The sequence below is a fragment of the Balaenoptera musculus genome, chromosome X (genome assembly GCF_009873245.2).
Source record: "Balaenoptera musculus isolate JJ_BM4_2016_0621 chromosome X, mBalMus1.pri.v3, whole genome shotgun sequence".
NCBI classification, from domain to species: Eukaryota; Metazoa; Chordata; class Mammalia; order Artiodactyla; family Balaenopteridae; genus Balaenoptera; species Balaenoptera musculus.
Genome location: NC_045806.1, coordinates 61,139,972 through 61,163,224, shown reverse-complemented (window position 1 = coordinate 61,163,224; position 23,253 = coordinate 61,139,972). Strand labels below are relative to the sequence as shown.

The following is a 23,253-nucleotide window of genomic DNA, read 5'->3' as shown; positions in this document are numbered from 1 at the left end:
CTTTCACTGAGAATCCCAAATCTAGTGTGCATGAGTCACTTAGGGAGATTATCGAAATTCCAACTCTCTTTCACACACCTTGGTTCTGGTTTAGGAGGGCAGTGGGGGCCCCAGAAACCTGCATTTTTGAATATGCCTCCTAGATGATTTAGGTGATTTGTAGACTATATGTTGAAAAACACTGACCTAAACCATGTATCAAGTGAACTGAACTCTGGGCTGTGCCTGCTTAGGGCTCAGTGTCCTCATGCATTCTCTTGGGCTGTATAATAATTACCCTCATTGTTTTGAAAAATAAAATGTTTTATTCACTAAGGAAAAATATACATGGTCAATAAATGAAAGAAAAGATACTCATCCTCATTAGAAGTCTTAGTAATTAAATCAACAATGGGATACCATTTATCACCTATTAAACTGCTGAAGATTTTAAAACTCATAGTATTTAGTTTGGGCAAGGCTGTGTGAAATGGCTAATCTGTTTTGCTGGAGGAAGCATACAACTTTCCTGATGAACAAATTGGCAGTATGTAGCAAGAGTCTGAAAAATATGTATACCCTTTATTACAGTAATTCTGCCTCTAGGAAGTTTTAGTAAGGAAATAAACAGGGAAGTGAACAGATTTTTCTATGCTGAACGGTTCATTATAGTGTTATTTATACCAGCAGAAGTTGGAAACACTATAAAGTCCAGTATTAAGTAGATGGTTAAATTATCATCATAGGATCAAATGTCATACAGTCATTTCTAAATATCATGTTTGTAAAGAGTATTGAGTGTCATGGATAAATGCTCAGATACAAAGTTTGTTGAAAAAGAAGTTCCAAACAAAATGTAATATCTCAGTTTTATAATATTAAATGAATACATTGTAACAGAAAAAATATTGGAGAAAATACACCAACATGTTAATAGTAGTTATTGCTGGATGGTGGGATTATGGATTATTTACTTAATTTTTGTTTTACCTTATATTTTTTATTTCCCTTTTTTTTAATACCCGTATTGGAGTATAATTGCTTTACAATGGTGTGTTAGTTTCTGCTGTATCAAAAAGTGAATCAGCTACACATATACATATATCACCATATTTCCTTCCTCTTGCGTCTCTCTCGCACCCTCCCTATCCCACCTCTCTAGGTGGACACAAACCACCGAGCATATCTCCCTGTGCTATGCGGCTGCTTCCCACTAGCTATCTGTTTTACATTTGGTAGTGTATATACGTCCCTGCCACTCTCTCACTTCGTCCCAGCTTACCCTTCCCCCTCCCCGTGTCCTCAAGTCCATTCTCTATGTCTGCGTCTTTATTCCTGTCCTGCACCTAGGTTCTTCACAACCATTTTTTTCTTTTACATTCCATAAATATGTGTTAGCATATGGTATTCGGTTTTCTCTTTCTGACTTACTTCACTCTGTATGACACACTCTAGGTCCATCCACCTCACTACAAGTAACTCAATTTCATTTCCTTTTATGGCTGAGTAATATTCCATTGTATATATGTGCCACATCTTCTTTATCCATTCATCTGTCGATGGACACTTACGTTGCTTCCATCTCCAGGCTATTGTAAATAGAGCTGCAATGAATACTGTGTTCCATGACTCTTTTTGAATTATGGTTTTCTCAGGGTATATGCCCAGTAGTGGGATTGCTGGGTCGTATGGTAGTTCTAGTTTTAGTTTCTTAAGGAACCTCCATACTGTTCTCCATAGTGGATGTATCAATTTACATTCCCACCAACAGTGCAAGAAGGTTCCCTTTTCTCCACACCCTCTCCAGCATTAATTGTTTGTAGATTTTTTGATGATGGCCATTCTGACTGGTGTGAGGTGATACCTCATTGTAGTTTTGATTTGCATTTCTCTATTGATTAGTGATATTGAGCATCCTTTCATGTGTTTGTTAGCGATCTGTATATCTTCTTTGGAGAAATGTCTATTTAGGTATTCTGCCCATTTTTGGGTTGGGTTGTTTATTTTTTTTGATATTGAGCTGCATGAGCTGCTTGTATATTCTGGAGATTAATTATTTGTCCCTTGATTCATTTGCTAATATTTCTCCCATTCTGAGGGTTTTCTTTTCATCTTGTTTATGGTTTCCTTTACTGTGCAAAAGCTTTTAAGTTTCATTAGGTCCCATTTGTTTATTTTTGTTTTTAATTCCCTTTCTCTAGGAGGGGAGTCAAAAAGGATTGTGCTGTGATTTATGTCAAGAGTGTTCTGCCTATGTTTTCCTCTAAGAGTTTTATAGTATCTGGTCTTACATTTAGGTCTTTCTCCATTTTGAGTTTATCTTTGTGTGCGGTGTTAGGGAGTGTTCTAATTTCATTCTTTTACATGTAGCTGTCCACTTTTCACAGCTCCACGTATTGACGAGGCTGTCTTTTCTGCATTGTATATTCTTGCCTCCTTTATCAAAGATAAGGTGACCATATGTGTGTGGGTTTATCTCTGGGCTTTCTATCCTGTTCCGTTGATCTATATTTCTGGTTTTGTGCCAGTACCATTCTGTCTTGATTATTGTAGCTTTGTAGTATAGTCTGAAGCCAGGGAGCCTGATTCCTCCAGCTCCGTTTTTCTTTCTCAAGATTGCTTTGGCTATTCGGGGTCTTTTATGTTTCCATGCAAAATGTGAAATTTTTTGATCTAGTTCTGTGAAAAATGCCAGGGGTAGTTTGATACAGATTGCACTGAATCTGTAGATTGCTTTTGGTAGTATAGTCATTTTCACAATATTGATTCTTCCAATCCAAGAACATGGTATATCTCTCCATCTGTTTGTATCATCTTTAATTTCTTTCATCAGTGTCTTACAGTTTTCTGCATACAGATCTTTTGTCTCCTTAGTTAAGTTTATTCCTAGCAATTTTATTCTTTTTGTTGCATTGGTAAATGGGAGTGCTTCCTTAATTTCTCTTTCAGATTTTTCATCATTAGTGTATAGGAATACAAGATATTTCTGCGCATTAATTTTGTATCCTGCTACTTTACAGAATTCGTTCATTAGCTCTAGTAGTTTTCTGCTAGCATCTTTAGGATTCTCTATGTATAGTATCGTATCATCTGCAAGCAGTGACAGTTTTACTTCTTCTTTTCCGATTTGGATTCCTTGTATTTATTTTTCTTGTCTGATTGCTGTGGCTAAGACTTCCAAACCTATGTTGACTAATAGTGGTGAGAGTGGGCAACCTTGTCTTGCTCCTGATCTTAGTGGAAATGGTTTCAGTTTTTCACCATTGAGAACAATGTTAGCTGTGGGTTTGTCATATATGGCCTTTATTATGTTTAGGTACGTTCCTTCTCTGCTACTTTCTGGAGGGTTTTTATCATAAATGGGTATTGAATTTTGTCAAAAGCTTTTTCTGCATCTATTGAGGTGATCATATGATTTTTCTCCTTCAGTTTGTTAATATGGTATATCACGTTGATTGATATGCGTATATTGAAGAATCCTTGCATTCCTGGGATAAATCCCACTTGATCATGGTGTATGATCCTTTCAGTGTGCTGTTGGATTCTGTTTGCTAGTATTTTGTTGAGGATTTTTGCATCTATGTTCATCAGTGATATTGGTCTGTAGTTTTCCTTTTTCGTGACATCTCTTTCTGGTTTTGGTATCAGGGTGCTCGCGGCCTTGTAGAATGAGTTTGGGCGTGTTCCTCCCTCTGCTGTATTTCGGAAGACTCTGAGAAGGATACGTGTTAGCTCTTCTCTAAATGTTTGGTAGAATTCACCTGTGAAGCCATCTGCTCCTGGGCTTTTGTTTGTTGGAAGATTTTAAATCACAGTTTCAAATTCAGTGCTTGTGATCGGTCTGTTCATATTTTCTATTCCTTCCTGGTTCAGTATCGGAAGGCTGTGCTTTTCTAGGAATTTGTCCATTTCTTCCAGGTTGTCCATTTTATTGGCATATAGTTGCTTGTATTAGTCTCTCATGATCCTTTGTATTTCTGCAGTGGCAGTGGTTACTTCTCCTTTTTCATTTCCAATTCTATTGATTTGAGTCTTCTCCCTTTTTTTCTTCATAAGTCTGGCTAATGGTTTATCAATTTTGTTTATCTTCTGAAAGAACCAGCTTTTACTTTTATTTATCTTTGTTATCGTTTCCTTCATTTCTTTTTCATTTATTTCTGATCTCATCTTTATGATTTCTTTCCTTCTGCTGACTTTGGGGTTTATTTGTTCTTCTTTCTCTAATTGCTTTAGGTGTAAGGTTAGGTTGTTTATTTGAGATGTTTCTTGAGCTAGGATTGTGTTGCTATAAACTTCCCTCTTAGAACTGCTTTTGCTGCATCCCATAGGTTTTGGGTCGCAATGTTTTCATTGCCATTTGTTTCTAGGTATCTTTTGATTTCCTGTTTGACTTCTTCAGTGATCTCTTGGTTATTTAGTAGTGTATTGTTTAGGCTCCATGTGTTTGTATTTTTTACAGATTTTTCCTGTAGTTGATATCTAGTTCCATAACGTTCTGGTCGGAAAAGATACTTGATACCTTTTCAGTTGTCTTTCATTTACCAAGGCTTGATTTGTGACCCAAGATATGATCTATGCTGGAGAATGTTCCATGAGCACTTGAGAAGAAAGTGTATTCTGTTGTTCTTGAATGGAATATCCTATAAATGTCAATTAAGTCCATTTGTTTAATGTATCATTTAAACTTGTGTTTCCTTATTTATTTTCATTTTGGTTGATCTGTCCATTAGTGGAAGTGTGGTGTTGAAGTCCACTACTATTATTGTGTTACTATTGATTTCCCCTTTTATGGCTGTTAGCATTTGCCTTATGTATTGAGGTGCTCCTATGTTGGGTGCATATATATTTACAATTCTTATATCTTCTTCTTGGATTGATCCCTTGATTATTATGTAGTGTTCTTCTTTGTCTCTTGTAATAGTCTTTATTTTAAAGTCTATTTTGAGAAGACCTTCAGGATGGTGAAAGAGTAAGACGTGGAGATCACCTTACTCCCCACAGATACATCAGAAATACAGCTACATGTGGAACAACTACTACAGAACACCTACTGAATGCTGGCAGAGGATCTCAGACCTCCCAAAAGGCAAGAAACTCCCCAAGCACCTGAGTAGGGCAAAAGGAAAAAGAAAAAACAGAGACAAAAGAATAGGGATGGGACCTGCACCAGTGGGAGGGAGTTGTGAAGGAGGAAAAGTTTCCACACACTAGAAAGCCCCTTCACTGGTGGAAACGGGGGTAGGCTGGGGGTAGCTTCGGAGCCACGGAGGAGAGCACAGCAACAGGGGTGCAGAGGGCAAAGCAGAGAGATTCCCGCACGGAGGCTCGGTGCTGACCAGCCCTCACCAGCCCGAGAGGTTTCTCTGCTCACCCACCGGGGCTGGTGGGGGCTGATATCTGAGACTTGGGCTTCGGAGGTCAGATCTCAGGTAGAGGACTGGGGTTGGCTGCGTGAACACAGTCTGAAGAAGACTAGTTCACCACAGCTAGCTTGGAGGGAGTCGGGCAATAGTCTGGAACTGCCGAAGAGGCAACAGACTTTTTCGTGACTCTTTGTTTTGCGGTGCGCGAGGAGAGGGGGTTAAGAGCACCACCTAAACGAGCTCCAGAGATGGGCGCGAGCTGCGGCTCTCAGCATGGACCCCAGAGACGGGGATGGGATGCTAAGGCTGCTGCTGCAGTCACCAAGTAACCTGTGTGCGTGCACAGGTCACTATCCACACCTCCCTTCCAGGGAGCCTGTGCAGTCCGCCACTGCCAGGGTCCTGTGATCCAGGTACAACTTCCCCAGGAGAACACACGGCATGCCTCAGCCTGTTGCAACGTCATGCTGGCCTCTGCCGCCGCAGGCTCGCTCCGCCTTCCGTACCCCTCTCTCCCCCCGGCCTGAGTGAGCCAGAGCCCCATAATCAGCTGCTACTTAGACCCCGTCTTGTCTGAGCGAAGAACAGACGCCCTCAGGTGACCTACACGTAAACGCAGGGGCAAATCCAAAGCTGAACCCCAGTAGCTGTGCGAACAAAGAAGAGAAAGGGGAATTTCTCCCAGCAGCCTCAGGAGCAGTGTATTAAATCTCCACAGTCAACTTGATATACCCTGCATCTGTGGAATACCTGAATAGACAATGAATCATCCTAAATTGAGGTGGTGGACATTGCAAGCAACGATATATATATTTTTTCCCTTTTTCTCTTTTTGTGAGTGTGTATGTGTATGCTTCTGTCTGTAATTTTGTCTGTATAACTTTGCTTTTACCATTTGTCCTAGGGTTCTGTCTGCCTGTTTTCTTTTTTTTCAAATACAGTTTTTAATTTTTTCTTATCATTGGTGGATTTGTTTTTTGTTTTGGTTGCTATCTTGTGTCTTTGTTTCCTTTTTTAATTACCTTTTAATTTTTTAATTTTTAATAATTATTTTTTATTTTAATAACTTTATTTTATTTTATTTTATTATTTTTTTCTTTCTTTCTTTCTTTCATTTTTTTCTCCCTTTTATTCTGAACCTTGCGGATGACAGGATCTTGGTGCTCCAGCCAGGTGTCAGGCCTGTGCCTCTGAGGTGGGAGAGCCGAGTTCAGGACATTGGTCCACCAGAGACCTCCCAGCTCCACATAATATCAAACAGCGAAAGCTCTCTCAGAGATCTCCATCTCAACGCCAAGACCCACCTCCACTCGATGACCAGCAAGCTACATGCTGGATACACTATGCCAAACAACTAGCAAGACAGGAACACAAACCCACCCATTAGCAGAGGTGCTGCCTAAAAACATAATAAGGTCACAGACACCCCAAAACACACCACCAGACGCAGACCTCCGCACGAGAAAGACAAGATCCAGCTTCATCCATCAGAACACAGGCACTAGTCCCCTCCACCAGGAAGCCTACACAACCCACTGAACCAACCTTAGCCACTAGGAGCAGATACCAAAAACAGTGGGCACTACAGACTTGTAGCCTGCAAAAAGGAGACCCCAAATACAGTAAGTTAAGCAAAATGAGAAGACAAACAAACGCACAGCAGATGAAGGAGTGAGGTAAAAACCCACCAGACCAAACAAATGAAGAGGAAATAGGCAGTCTACCTGGAAAAGAATTCAGAGTAATGATAGTAAAGATCCAAAATCTTGGAAATAGAATGGAGAAAATACAAGAACGTTTAACAAGGACCTAGAAGAACTAAAGAGCAAACAACAATGATGAACAACACAATAAATACAAAATTCTCTAGAAGGAATCAATAGCAGGATAACTGAGGCAGAAGAACGGATAAGTGACCTGGAAGATAAAATAGTGGAACTAACTACCGCAGAGCAGAATAAAGATAAAAGAATGAAAAGAATTCAGGACAGTCTCAGAGACCTCTTGGACAACATTAAACGCACCAACATTCGAATTATAGGGGTCCTAGAAGAAGAAGAGAAATAGAAAGGGACTGAGAAAATATTTGAAGAGATTATAGTTGAAAACTATCCTAATATGGGAAAGGAAATAGTTAATCAAGTCCAGGAAGCACAGAGACTCCCATACAGGATAAATCCAAGGAGAAACACACCAAGACATATATTAATCAAACTAGCAAAAATTAAATACAAAGAAAAAACATTAAAAGCAGCAAGGGAAAAGCAATATATAACATACAAGGATATCCCCATAAGGTTAACAGCTGATATTTCCGCAAAAAGTCTGCAAGCCAGAAGGGAGTGGCGGGACGTATTTAAAGTGATGAAAGGGAAAAACCTACACCCAAGATTACTCTATCCAGCAAGGATCTCATTCAGATTCGACGGAGAAATTAAAACCTTTACAAACAAGCAAAAACTAAGAGAATTCACCACCACCAAACCAGCTTTACAACAAATGCTAAAGGAACTTCTCTAGGCAGGAAACACAAGAGAAGGAAAAGATCTACAATAACAAACCCAAATCAATTAAGAAAATGGTAATAGGAACATACATATCGATAATTACCTTAAATGTAAATGGATTAAATCCTCCAACCAAAAGACATAGACTGGCTGAATGGATACAAAAACAAGACCTGTACATATGCTATCTACAAGAGGCCCACTTCAGACGTAGGGACACATAACAGACTGAAAGTGAGGATATGGAAAAAGATATTCCATGCAAATGGAAATCAAAAGAAAGCTGGAGTAGCAATTCTCATATCAGACAAAAGAGACTTTAAAATAAAGACTATTACAAGAGACAAAGAAGGACACTACATAATGATCAAGGAATCGATCCAAGAAGAAGACATAACAATTGTAAATCTTTATGCACCCAACATAGGAGCACCTCAATACATAAGGGAAGAGCTAACAGCCATAAAAGGGGAAATCAACAGTAACAAAATCATAGTAGGGGACTTTAACACCCTACTGTCACCAATGGAGAGATCATCCAAAATGAAAATATATAAGGAAACACAAGCTTTAAATGACACATTAAACAGAATGGACTTAATTGATATTTATAGGATATTCCATCCAAAAACAACAGAATACACTTTCTTCTCAAATGCTCATGGAACATTCTCCAGGATAGATCATATACTGGGTCACAAATCAAGCCTTGGTAAACTTCAGATATTTGAAATTGTATCAAGTGTCTTTTCCAACCACAATTCTATGAGACTAGGTATCACTTGCGGGAAAAAATCTATAAAACATACAAACACATGGAGGCTAAGCAATACACCACTTAATAACCAAGAGATCACTGAAGAAATCAAAGAGGAAATCAAAAAATACCTAGAATCAAATGACAATGAAAACAGAGTGACCCAAAACCTGTGGGATACAGTAAAAGCAGTTCTAAGAGAGAAGTTTATAGCAATGCAATCCTACCTTAAGAAACAAGAAACATCTCAAATAAACAACCTAAGCTTACACCTAAAGCAATTAGAGAAAGAAAAACAAAAAAAAAAAAACCCCAAAGTTAGCAGAAGGAAGGAAATCATAAAGATCAGATCAGAAATAAATGAAAAAAATAAAGAAAACAGTATCAAAGATCAATAAAGCTAAAAGCTGGTTCTTTGGGAAGATAAATTGATAAACCATTAACCAGACTCATCAAGAAAAAAGGGGGAAGACTCAAATCAATAGAATTAGAAATGAAAAAGGAGAAGTAACCACTGACACTGCAGAAACACAAAGGATCATGAGAGATTACTACAAGCCACTATATGCCAATAAAATGGACAACCTGGAAGAAATGGACAAAATTTTAGAAAAGCACAACCTTCCGATACTGAACCAGGAAGGAATAGAAAATATTCACAGACCAATCACAGGCACTGAAATTGAAACTGATTTAAAATCTTCCAACAGGCAAAAGTCCAGGACCGGATGGCTTCACAGGCGAATTCTATCAAATATTTAGAGAAGAGCTAACAGCTATCCTTCTCTCACTGTTCCAAAGTATAGCAGAGGGAGAAACACTCCGAAACTCATTCTACGAGGCCACCATTACCCTGATACCAAAACCAGACAAAGATGTCACAAAGAAAGAAAACTACAGGCCAATATCACTGATGAACATAGATGCAAAAATCCTGAACAAAATACTAGCAAACAGAATCCAACAGTACATTAAAAGGATCATACACCATGATCAAGTGGGATTTATCTCAGGAATGCAAGGATTCTTCAATATACGCAAATCAGTCAGTGTGATACATCATATTAACAAATTGAAGAATAAAAACCATGTGATCATGTCAATAGATGCAGAAAATACTTTCGACAAAATTCAGCACCCATTTATGATAAAAAGCCTCCAGAAAGTAGGCATAGAGGGAACTTTTCTCAACCTAATAAAGGCCATATATGACAAACCCACAGCCAACATCATCCACAATGGTGAAAAAGTGAAACCATTTCCACTAAGATCAGGAACAAGACAAGGTTGCCCGACCTCACCACTATTATTGAGCATTGTTTTGGAAGGTTTATCCACAGAAATCAGAAGAAAGAGAAATACAGGGAATCCAAATCGGAAAAGAAGAAGTAAAGCTGTCACTGTTTGCAGAGAGTTCTAAAGTTCTCTTAGAACTTTAGGCTTCATCTTTAGAGAAGCCTAAAGATGCTACCAGAAAACTACTAGAGCTAATCAATGAGTTTGGTAAAGTAGCAGGATACAAAATTAATGCATTCCTATACACTAATGATGAAAAATCTGAAAGAGAAATTAAGGAAGCACTGCCATTTACCACTGCAACAAAAAGAGTAAAATACCTAGGAATAAACCTACCTAATGAGACAAAAGACCTGTATGCAGAAAATTATAAGACACTGATGAAAGAAATTAAAGATGGTACAAACAGATGGAGAGATATACCATGTTCTTGGATTGGAAGAATCAACATTGTGAACATGACTGTACTCCCCAGTGCAATCTACAGATTCGAATGCAATCCCTATCAAACTGCCACTGGCATTTTTCACAGAACTAGAACAAAAAATTTCACAATTTGTATGGAAACACAAAAGACCCCGAATAGCGAAAGCAATCTTCAGAACGAACAACAGAGCTGGAGGAATCAGGCTCCCTGACTTAAGAATATACTACAAAGCTACAGTAATCAAGACAGTATGGTACTCACACAGAAACAAAAATATAGATCAGTGGAACAGGATAGAAATCTCAGAGATAAACCCACACACATATGGTCACCTTATCTTTGATAAAGGAGGCAAGAATATACAATGTAGAAAAGACAGCCTCTTCAGTAAGTGGTGCTGGGAAAACTGGAGAGCTACATGTAAAAGAATGAAATTAGAACACTCCCTAACACCATACACGAAAATAAACTCAAAATGGATTAAAGACCTAGATGTAAGGCCAGACACTATAAAATTCTTGGAGGAAAACATAGGCAGAACACTCTGTGACGTACATCACAGCAAGATACTTTTTCACCCACCTCCTAGAGAAATGGACATAAAAACAAAAATAAACAAATGGGACCTAATGAAACTTAAAAGCTTTTGCACAGCAAAGGAAAGCATAAGAAGAAAAGACAACCCTCAAAATGGGAGAAAATATTTGCAAATGAAGCCACTGACAAAGAATTAATCTCCGAAATATACAAGTAGCTCATGCAGCTCAGTATCAATAAAACAAACAACCCAATCCAAAAATGGGCAGAAGACCTAAGTAGACATTGTGCCAAAGAAGATATACAGATTGCCAACAAATACATGAAAGGATGCTCAACATCACTAATCATTAGAGAAATGTAAATGAAAACTACAATGAGGCGTCACCTCACACCAGTCAGAATGGCCATCATGAATAATTCTATAAACAATAAATGCTGGAGAGGGTGTGGAGAAAAGGGAACCTTCTTGCACTCTTGAGGGGAATGTAAATTGATACAGCCAGTTTGGAGAACAGTATGTAGTTTCCTTCAAAAACTAAAAATAGAACTACCATACGGCCCAGCAATCCCATTACTGGGCATATACCCTGAGAAAACCATAATTCCAAAAGAGTCATGTACCACAATGTTTATTGCATCTCTGTTTACAATAGGCAGGACCTGGAAGCAACCCAAGTGTCCATCGACAGATGAATGGATAAAGAAGATGTGGCACATATATACAATGGCATATTACTCAGCCATAAAAAGAAATGAAATTGAATTATTTGTAGTGAGGTGGATGGACCTAGAGTCTGTGATACAGAGTGAAGTAAGTCAGAAAGAGAAAAACGAATAACATATGCTACCACACATATATGGAATCTAAAAGAGAAAAAATGGGTGTGAAGAACCTAGGGACAGGATGGGAATAAATATGCAGACCTACTAGAGAATGGACCTGAGGACATGGGGAGGGCGAAGGGTAAGCTGGGAGAAAGTGAGGGAGTGGCATGGATATATATACACTACCAAATGTAAAATTGACAGCTAGTGGGAAGCAGCCGCACAGCACAGAGAGATGGACTCGGTGCTCTGTGACCACCTAGAGGGGTGGGATAGGGAGGGTGGGAGGGAGGGAGATGGAAGAGGGAAGAGATGGGGATATATATATATATATATGTATAGCTGGTTTACTTCGTTATAAAGAAGAAACTAACACCATTGTAAAGCAATTATACTCCAATAAAGATATTTTTAAAAAATTAAAAAATAAAGTCCATTTTGTCTGATATGACAGTTGCTACTCCAGCTTTCTTTTGATTTCCATTTGCATGGAATATCTTTTTCCATCCCCTCACTTTCAGTCTGTGTGTCCGTATGTCTGAAGTGGGTCCCTTGTAGACAGCATATATACTGGTCTTGTTTTTGTATCCATTCAATCAGTCTGTCTTTTGATTGGTGCATCTAATCCATTTACATTTATGGTAGTTATCGATATATATGTTCCTATTACCATTTTCTTAATTGTTTCGGGTTTGATTTTCTAGGTCTTTTCCTTCTCTTGTGTTTCCTGCCTGGAGAAGTTCCTTTAGCATTTGTTGTAAAGCTGGTTTGGTGGTTCTGCATTCTCTTAGCTTTTGCTTCTGTGAATGTTTTAATTTCTCCTTCGAATCTGAATGAGATCCTTGCTGGGTAGAGTAATCTTGGTTGTAGGTTTTTCCCTTTCATGACTTTAAATATGTCCTGCCATTCCTTTCTGACTTGCAGAGTTTCTGCTGAAAGATCAGCTGTTAACCTTATGGGGATTCCCTTGTATGTTATTTGTTGCTTTTCTGGTGTTGCTTTTAATAGTTTTTCTTTATATTTAGTTTTTTATAGTGTGATTAATATGTGTCTAGGCATGTTTCTCCTTGGATTTATGCTGTGTGGGACTCTGTGCAGTTCCTGGACTTGATTGACTACTTCCTTTCCCATATTTCGGAAGTTTTCAACTGTAATCTCTTCAAATATTTTCTCAGTCCCTATTTTTTTCTCTTCTTCTTCTGGGATCCCTATAATTCGAATGTCCGTGCATTCAGTGTTGTCCCAGAGGTCTCTGAGACTGTCCTCAATTCTTTTCATTCTTTTTTCTTTATTCTGCTCTGCAGTAGTTATTTCCACTATTTTATCTTCCAGGTCACTTATCTGTTCTTCTGCCTCAGTTATTCTGCTATTGATTCCTTCTAGAGAATTTTTTGTTTCATTTATTTTGTTGTTCATCATTGTTGTTTGCTCTTTAGTTCTTCTAGGTCCTTGTTAAATGTTTCTTGTATTTTCTCCATTGTATTTCCAAGTTTTTTGATTATCTTTACCATCATTACTCTGAATTCTTTTTCAGATAGAGTACCTATTTCCTATTCATTTGTTTGGCCTCTTGGGTTTTTACCTTGCTCCTTCATCTGCTGTGTATTTCTCTGTCTTCTCATTTCCTTAACTTACTGTTTTTGGGGTCTCCTTTTTGCAGGCTGCAGGTTTGTAGTTCCCGTTGTTTTTGTTGTCTGCCCACATTGGTTAAGGTTGGTTCAGTGGGTTGTGTAGGCTTCCTGTTGCAAAGGACTGTTGCCTGTGTTCTGGTGGATGAGTCTGGATCTTTCTGGTGGGAAGGACCACGTCCAGTCGTGTGTTTTGGGGGTCTTTGAACTTATTTTGATTTTAGGCAGCCTCTGTGCTAATGGATGGGGTTGTGTTCCTGTCTTACTAATTGATTGGCCTAGGGTGTCCAGCACTGTAGCTTGCTGGTCGTTGAATGGAGTTGGGTCTTAGAGTTGAGATGGAGATCTCTAGGAGAGCTTTCACGGTTTGATAGTACGTGGAGCTGGGAGGTCTCTGGTGGACCAATGTCCTGAACTTGGCTCTCCCACCTCAGAGGGTCAGGCCTGACAACCAGCTGGAGCACCAAGACCCGTCAGCCACACAGCTCATAAGAAAAGGGAGGGAAAAAAAGAAACAAAAATAAAATAAAATAAACTTATTAAAATAAAAAATTTTATAAAGTATTAAAAATAAAGAAATAAAAAAGTAATATAAAGAAAGAAAGAAGGAAGAGAGCAACCAAGCCAAAAAACAAATCCACCAGTGATAACAAGTGCTAAAAACTATACTAAAAACAAAACAAAACAAGAAAAACGGACAGGCAGAACCCTAGAACAAATTGTAAAAGCAAAGCTGTCCAGACCAAATCACACAAAGAAGCATACACATACACAGTCATAAAAAGAGAAAAAGGAAAAAAATATATGTATATATTAAAAAAAGAAAGAGAGCAACCAGATCAATAAACAACTCTGCCAATGATAGTAAGCTCTAGAAACTAAACTCAGATAAACATAAAACCAGATACAAATTAGATGCAGAAAGCAAACCCCAGTCTACAGTTGCTCTCAGAGTCCACCGCCTCAGTTTTGGGATGATTCGTTGTTTATTTAGGTATTCCACAGATGCAGCATATATGAAGTTGATTGTGGAGATTTAATCCACTGCTTCTGAGGCTGCTGGGGGAAATTTCCCTTTCTCTTCTTTGTTCGCACAGCTCCTGGCATTCAGCTTTGGATTTGGCCCTCCTCTGTGTGTAGGTCGCCTGAGGGCATCTTCCCCACCCAGACAGGACGAGGTTAAAGTAGTAGCATGATAGGGGGTTCTGGCTCACTCAGGCTGGGGCGAGGGAGGGGTACGCAATGCGTGGTGAGTCTGCAGCGGCAGAGGCCAGCGTGACGTTGCAACAGCCTGAGGCTTGCCGTGTGTTTTCCTGGGTAAGTTGTCCCTGGATCTCGGGACCCTGGCAGTGGTGGGCTGCACGGGCTCCTGGGAAGTGTGGATAGTGACCTGTGCTTGCACACTGGCTTCTTGGTGGATGCAGCAGCAACCTTAGCATGTCATGCCCCTCTCTGGGGTCCACGCTGATAGCCACGGCTTGTGCCCGTCTCTGGAGCTTGTTTAGGTGGTGTTCTGAATCCCCTCTCCTCACGCACCCTGAAACAATGGTCTCTTGCCTCTTAGGCAGTTCCAGACTTTTTCCCGGACTCCCTCCTGGCTAGCTATGGTGCACTAGCTCCCTTCAAGCTGTGTTCACACAGCCAACCTCAGTCATGTCCCTGGGATCTGACCTCCGAAGCCTGAGCCTCAGCTCCCAGCCCCCACCACCCCGGTGGGTGAGCAGACAAGCCTCTCAGGCTGGTGAGTGCTGGTTGGCACCGATCCTCTGTGCCGGAATCTCTCCACTTTGCCCTCTGCATCCCAGTTGATGCGCTCTCCTCCATGGCTCCGAAGCTTCCCTCTCCCTCCCACCCCCCGTCTCTGCCAGTGAAGGGGTTTCCTAGTGTGTGGAAACCTTTCCTCCTTCAACTTTCCCTCCCAGAGGTGCAGGTCCCATCCCTATTCTTTTGTCTCTGTTTTTTCTTTTTTCTTTTTCCCTATCCAGGTACGTGGGGAGTTTCTTGCCTTTTGGGAAGTCTGAGATCTTCTGCCTGCATTCAGTGTGTGTTCTGTAGGAGTTGTTCCACATGTAGATGTATTTTTGATGTATTTGTGGGGCGGAGGTGATCTCCACATCTCACTCCTCCACTGTCTTCTCAATGCCCCATATTTTGTATTTTCAACATTTCCATTAGCATTTGTTTGTTAACTTCTTTTCTAAATGTAAAATATTTTAAAATAAGTATTTTCTGAAGTTCTACTTAAAGTTTAAGTAGAACTTTAAACTCATTAGTTTTAACTACCATCTCAATACAAGAAAATTTTATATTAGTAATAGGTATAAAAATTATTAAAGTGATTTGAAATAATATCTGTAACTCTGGGGCTGATTATGATATTAAAGAAGATCTTAATTAATTGAGGGTACTGGTTAATGTTAATGAATGGAATCATTTTATTTCATCTTACTGTTACCTTCCAACTGTTGGATACTGAAAGAGAAGTGGGAGGTGGATGCTCATTTTAAGTAATTTAGCTTTAGTATTCCATGTCAGAATAAGTTGAAATATCAAATGAATGATTGCAGTGAACTTTCTCAAAAATCTATAGCACATAAATTCTTTGTTTTCTGTGTTTTAAGTCCAATTTAAAAGCTTCTGAGAAACATATAAAAATATATTCGGCTTCATTAGTAATTAGGGAAATACTAATTTAAACAAAAAGCACATTTTACCCTTAAAAGTAGCAACAACTAAAACTTATTAATATCCAGCATTGTTGAGGATATGGAGACCTGGCACCCTCGTACACTGTTGGTTGGCATATATGCTGTTGGAGCGTTTTTGGAAGATAGTTGGGCAATTTCTATCAAAGGATAAACATATGCTTACCTTTTAACTCATCAGTGTGCTTCTAGGAATCCTTCTTACAGAAATGCATGGGTGTACATAAGTCATATACAATGATATTTTATTTCAACATTGTTTATAGTAGCAGAAGTTTTAATTAATATCCATCAGTAGAGGAATGGATAAGATAAATATGATATATTCTTAGTATCACACAACTGTTGAAAAGAATGAGGTAGGTTTCTGTTACTGACATGAACAATCTCCAGGTTGTGTTAAGTGAAAAAAGCAACTTACAAACGAATATATATAGTATGGCCCCACTTCTGTTGGAAAAAAAAAGTGTTTGTTTAGGCACATAAATGCATCAGAAAAAGTCTAGGATAATACACAACAAATTGTTCACAGTGATTAGCTCTGGGAAAGGAAATGGAGCAGGCATGTGGGGGTGATAAAAGGAGTTATAATGTTTTACTTTTTATGCCTTTATGTCTTTACTATTCTTTGAATTGTTAAATATGAACATGCATGTCTATGTGTGTATATATAAATCTGCTCCAGGATGCTGTCCTCTTCCATAATACCATTTACTACAACCTCTTATATGGAAACATCAATGCTTCACCAGAGGAAGTGTATGCAGTGGCAAAATTAGCTGGACTCCATGATGCAATTCTTCGAATGCCACATGGATATGACACCCAAGTAGGGGAACGAGGACTCAAGCTTTCAGGTAATCAAAGATTTTAGATCTGGCCCCCACTTACATACTCCCTCCACACTTTAATTTGTCAGGGCCATTTACTAGAAAATGTAAAGACAGAGTACAAACATAGTGCTCATCCAGTCTCTTTTGACAAATTCCCCAGTTTTCTGCCTGTCACTGTAAACAATTCAGCTTGCTAGAAGTAACTGTTCTCAAATCATGCAAGTCTCTTTTTTTTTCACTTGCAGCTGCAAACACTGTAAGTGCTTAATAGTAAGTTACTGATACATGTTGAGATCAGTGCTAACTTATTATCCGTAATCTTAATATTAAAGGTAAGCCAAGGTCATTATTCACATGGGAAAGAAGTAAGAGTAGGGACAAGAAATTTGATAGTAAATAGTGTATCTCCTCATAATTTCCTAGATCATTATGGGATGTTTTCAATACTTTAGACCTCCTTATACTTATACTTCCTTACAGCCAACTTCATTTTCATGTCTTTGTTGGTTCAGTGGCCAACTAAATTTTAGGGCTTGCACATTTTAAGTGTTTAATTATGAGATGATTACTCTGTTTAATAATGGATCATCCTAAAATGACTGAATTTTTTTGAGGATCCATAAAAATGTTTCTTTGCCCTAAATTATTTGAATTCTAAAAGTATAATGATATCTAATGCCTGAAAGTATTAATGTAACTCATAAACATACTGCATCCTTTACATTTACTCTTCATTCTAGTTTAGTTTGGGGAGGAAATGTATAGATTAGGGATGAGGGTAAGGAAAAAGAATGAAGAATACTCCACATGAATTTTAATGAATCCCTGTTCCTCTTCATTGTAAGCTGGCTTCAGTTATTCACAACATTGATTAGGTACATGCAATGTGCAAGCAGCTGTGCTAAATGATTTGAGAGTTAAAAAGATGAAGCATCAAGGGACCTACTCTCAAGGAATTTGCAGTCTATTAGAAAGTTTTGATCTAGGTTTAGAAAATACTAAGCAAAGATTATTTTCAAGTTTAGTTGGTTTGTAGTAGCTATTTAGTCATTACCTGATAGTATAAGATGCCTGCTTCATTCCAGTCCACCTTTATACTTTACCATTGCTCTTCATAGGACTTTCCAATAAACTAGCCCACACCCCAGATTATTTATCCATTGGGCTAATTCTGGAGATCCCCAATTTGTCACTTAATACAGACTAGCCCTCTCAAACATGACTTTGCTTCAGTTAGCTATGCTGCATCCCATTTTTCAATCATTTTGTTCCTCTCTGCATGCCTTTGGGGGTAGGAATGTTTAACGAAATTTTATTCTTACCTAATACCCATTGCCTTACAACCAGGCCTCTCAAAATGAGCAATATATTATTTAGCACCTATGCAAATAATTTCGGTAGAGAACAAACAAATGTTTCTTTTCCAAATTCTATTGAATAGAATTGAAACTGGGTTGGTTTCCACTTGAAATTTGGGAAACATGTGAAAACTAGTTCTTCCTCTGAGTATCTAGTTCTTTTTGGAGCTTTCTGCTGCTGAGTTGCTAGGTGGGTAAGCAGATTGTTCTGGCATACTGCCTGTCTTGATAGGAGAATTTTGAACTTACAAAATGAGGAAGAGTGTGGATAGTATAAATATAAACGTATTCACTAATATTAGACATAAGGAGCCCCTCTTACCAGTTGAAGATAATAATTGAAGAACAGATAAAAGTGAAATAATACTTGTGTACCAGATAATCAACAGGTAGGGCTTGTTTTCTGAACAGGTTACTGATGCTAAAAAGTACAAGTTTTTTCAGACATTGATAAATTAATGGATAATGAACAAGAAAAGAAGCCAAAAGGGACATATTCAGCAAAGCACCATCTTTTGTACTTTCAACCATAGTTTTATGTAAGATTGATGGCCTTAGACCTGCAGGAGTCCCAGTGGAGAAAGAAAGATTGCTTTATTTTCTCTAGAATAAATTTAAGAATAATTATGGGTTTGTACATTGTGAAAGGAAGAGCATTGGACTGGGAATTAGTTGGGGGTAATTAGTCAGTTCTAGCAGATTTTGCTAGAACTTGCCTGTGACCTTGAGTAAATTACTTAACCTCTCTGGGCTTCTGTTTCCTTTCTGTTTTAAAATTCTGCTATGCTAGAGTCCTATAGCAAATAACTAAGGTGAAATAAGAGGTCCTAGTCTGTAGCCTTAACTTTGAAGAGTGCTGTGAAAATAATAGCTTTCTGTCAAAAAAAAAAAAGTCTTTAAGAATACTGGCTGAATGGTACTTTTTTATGTTAAGAAATAAATTTAGATATTTATAGTTTCATGTCTTCAAGTTTTCAGGCTTCAGATATTGAATTTGGTTTTGGCTTTGTTGATTCTCTAATATTGAAATTTTTCTATCTGAGGTTGCTGTTCATTGGGAAGTAATATAAAGTACATATAAAGTAACATATGTCATGAGCGTATTTCTGGTGAGGGAGGTAATTCTGGAATCAAAGTTGTCACCTCCCCTCCTTGTTCTTTTCGCCTGCCATGAAGTCAGAATTCAGAATCACATTTATGTTCCAGGGAATATAGTTTGTCAAAGGATATTATATATGAACATAAACTCTTATAACTGAGTAAAATGATCAGTAATCAGTAAAGATAAATGTTGAAGGTATTATTTGGTGGTTGTAATTAATGGAAATACTAGAAATATAAAATATGTATGTTATGCTCTCTTAAACTAAAAATTTTCTTTACTAGGAGGAGAAAAGCAAAGAGTAGCAATTGCAAGAGCCATTTTGAAGGACCCCCCGGTCATTCTCTATGATGAAGCTACTTCATCATTAGATTCAATTACTGAAGAGGTAAATGATGGTGAAAACATAAAACTCTTTAATTCAAATTGCTTAACTTTTTTCCTTGGAAGTTTCAGTAAAATAGCTACATTCTTTCATATTTTGAATGAACTTCAATAGAAGGTTCTGTAGAGCCAAATACCTAGCCCTTTTCCCCAATGTAGGAAGTGTTGATAGTAAGAATGCAGGTCGCATTATATTATCACACTGTTAAGTCCATTTGCAAATATATCTCTTTTTGAAACTGTGTGTGACACGTTATGCTCTTGTTGTATTACCTTTTCATCTTGCAAAGCTGTGGGAATCAACTAACCGGCTGACAAAGGAAGGTTTTAGTCTTTCTGCTTTTTGCCACTTAACATTCATTAAAATAGGTCTTATAAATGATTGTGACACGGTACACACCAGAAAGCCTTTCACTTATCATGGAGCAACTCACTAAGGTTCAAATTAGGCACACACAGCCTGTGGTTCTGGTATCAGTTTATATTCATTTCATAACAAGTATTGTGAAGCACCAAGATGTTATGACACTGACGTCATGGTACTACCCAGCAACTACATTAGACATCATAACATCTTTGTATTAAATACCAAAGTCTTAACAGCAATCATAATTTCATGCATGAATCCCCTTAATCTAAAACTGAAGATAGGCTGATGTAATTTGTCAGTTGCCTCCATTCACCTACGTTTTACTTGAATATATAGTAAAACCCTATTGTTGAAGGATAGGCCTAATTTCAGCTTTAGAGCATATATGACATATATTTGCATATGGAGTTAAGTTTCAGGGCACATTATTTGATCTGCCATATGTTTAAAACAGCTTAATTTCTAAGTCAGTTGTTTAGCATGAGGATTTGTTATATTTATTTAGAAAATTTTTATTTTATTTATTTTTCATGAAAAGGCATTTTATTTTAAATATAGCACTGTGTACATGTCAATCCCAAACTCCCATCTATCCCTCCCCCCACCCTGCCCCCATGATAACCATAAGTTCATTCTCTAAGTCTGTGAGTCTATTTCTGTCTTGTAAATAAGTTCATTTGTATCATTTTTTTTAGATTCCACATATAAGCAATATCATATGATATTTGTCTTTCCCTGTCTGACTTAACTTCACTTAGTATGAAGTATAATCTCCAGGTCCATCCATGCTGCTGCAAATGGCATTATTTCAATCTTTTTAATGGCTGAGTAATATTGCATTGGATATATATACCACATCTTCTTTATCCATTCATCTGTTGATGGACACTTAGGTTGCTTTCATGTCTTGGCTATTGTAAACAGTGCAGCAGTGAACAGTGGGGTGCATGTATCCTTTCAAATGATGGTTTTCTCCAGATATATGCCCAAGAGTGGGATTGCTGAATCATAGGGTAGCTTTATTTTTAGTTTTTTAAGGAACCTCCATACTGTTCTCCATAGTGGCCATACTATTTTACATTCCCACCAACAGTGTAAGAGGGTTCCCTTTTCTCCACACCCTATCTAGCATTTATTGTTTGCAGATTTTTTGATGATGGCCATTCTGACTGGTATGAGGTGATATCTCATTGTAGTTTTGATTTGCACTTCTCTAATAATTAGCGATGTTGAGCATCTTTTCATGGGCCTCCTGGCCATCTGTATGTCTTTGGAGAAATGTCTCTTTAGGTCCTCTGCCCATTTTTTGATTAGGTTGTTTGTTTTTTCGATATTGAGCTGCATGAGCTGTTTGTAAATTTTGGAGACTAATACCTTGTTTGCAAATATTTTCTCCCAGTCTGTGGGTTGTCTTTTCAGTTTGTTTATGGTTTCCTTTGCTGTGCAAAAGCTTTTGAGTTTTATTAGGTCCCACTTGTTTATTTTTGTTTTTATTTCCATTACCCTGTGAGACAGATTGAAAAAGATATTGCTGTGATTTATGTCAAAGGGTGTTCTGCCTATGTTTTCCTCTAAGAGTTTTATAGTATCCGATCTTACATTTAGGTCTTTAATCCATTTTGAGTTTATTTTTGTGTATGGTATTAAAGAATGTTCTGATTTCATTTTTTTTACATGCAGCTGTCCAGTTTTCCTAGCACCATTTATTGAAGAGACTGTCTTTCCTCCATTTTATAGTCTTGCCTCCTTTGTGGTAGATTAATTGGCCATAGGTGCATGGGTTTATTTCTGGGCTTTCTATCCTTTTGATATATATTTCTGTTTTTGTGCCAGTACCATACTGTTTTGATGAGTGTAGCTTTGTAGTATAGTCTGAAGTCAGGGAGCCTTGATTCCTCCAGCTCCATTTTTCTTTCTTAAGTTTGCTGTAGCTATTTAGGGTCTTTTGTGGCACTGTACAAATTTTAAGATTTTTTTGTTCTAGTTCTGTGAAAATGCCATTGATAATTAGATAGGCATTGCATCAAAGCTCTAGATTACCCTGGGTAGTATAGTCATTTTGACAATATTGATTCTTCCAATCCAAGAACATGGTAGATCTTTTTTTAAAAAAATATTTATTTATTTATTTATTTATTTATTTATTTAGGCTGCACCAGGACTTAGTTGCAGCAAGTGGGACCTTCATTACAGCATGTGGGATCTTTAGTTGTGGCATGCAGACTTCTTAGGTGCAGCATGCAGACACTTAGTTATGGCATGCAGGATCTAGTTCCCGACCACGGATCGAACCTAGGCCCCCTGCATTGGGAGCATGGAGTGTTACCCACTGGACCACCAGAGAAGTCCCAACACGGTAGATCTTTCCATCTGTGTCATCTTTGATTTCTTTCACTAGCATCTTATAGTTTTCAGAGTACAGGTCTTTTGCCTCCTTAGGTAGGTATATCCCTAAGTATTTTATTCTTGTTGATGTGATGGTAAATGGGATTGTTTCTTTAATTTCTCTTTCTGATCTTTCATTGTTGGTGTACAGAAATGGAACAGATTTCTGTGTATTAATTTTGTATCCTGCAACTTTACCAAATTCATTGATGAGCTCTAGTAGTTTTCTGGTAGCATCTTTAGGATTTTCTATGTATAGTATCATGTCATCTGCAAACAGTGACAGTTTTACTTCTTCTTTTCCAATTTGGATTCCTTTTATTTCTTTTTCTTCTCTGATTGCTGTAGCTAGGACTTCCGAAACTATGTTGAATAAAAGTGGCGAGAGTGGACATCCTTATCTTGTTCCAGATCTTAAAGCAAATGCTTTCAGTTTTCGCCATTGAGTATGATGTTAGCTGTAGTTTTGTCATATATGGCCTTTATTATGTTGAGGTAGGTTCCCTCTGTGCCCACTTTCTGGAGAGTTTTTACCATAAATGGGTGTTAAGTTTTGTCAAAAACTTTTTCTGCATCTATTGAGATCATATGGTTTTTATTCTTCAATTTGTTGATGTGGTGTATCACACTGATTGATTTGCAGATATTGAAAAATCATTGCATCCCTGGGATAAATCCCACTTGATCATGGTGTATGATACTTTTAATGTATTGTTGGATTCGGTTTGATAGTATTTTGTTGAGGATTTTTGTGTCTCTGTTCATTAGTGATATTGGCCTGTAATTTTCTTTTT

The 23,253-nt window shown here is 37.9% G+C and overlaps 1 protein-coding gene across 1 annotated transcript in view; it reads left to right on the top strand.

Moving 5' to 3' along the window:
* Positions 1-23,253, top strand: part of ABCB7 (ATP binding cassette subfamily B member 7) — a 139,137-nt gene that overhangs the window by 103,894 nt on the left and 11,990 nt on the right. The window contains exons 13-14 of the mRNA XM_036839771.1: positions 16,713-16,884; positions 19,605-19,708. Of these exons, the coding sequence (XP_036695666.1) occupies positions 16,713-16,884; positions 19,605-19,708 (276 nt within the window). The remainder of the gene's footprint in view (positions 1-16,712; positions 16,885-19,604; positions 19,709-23,253) is intronic.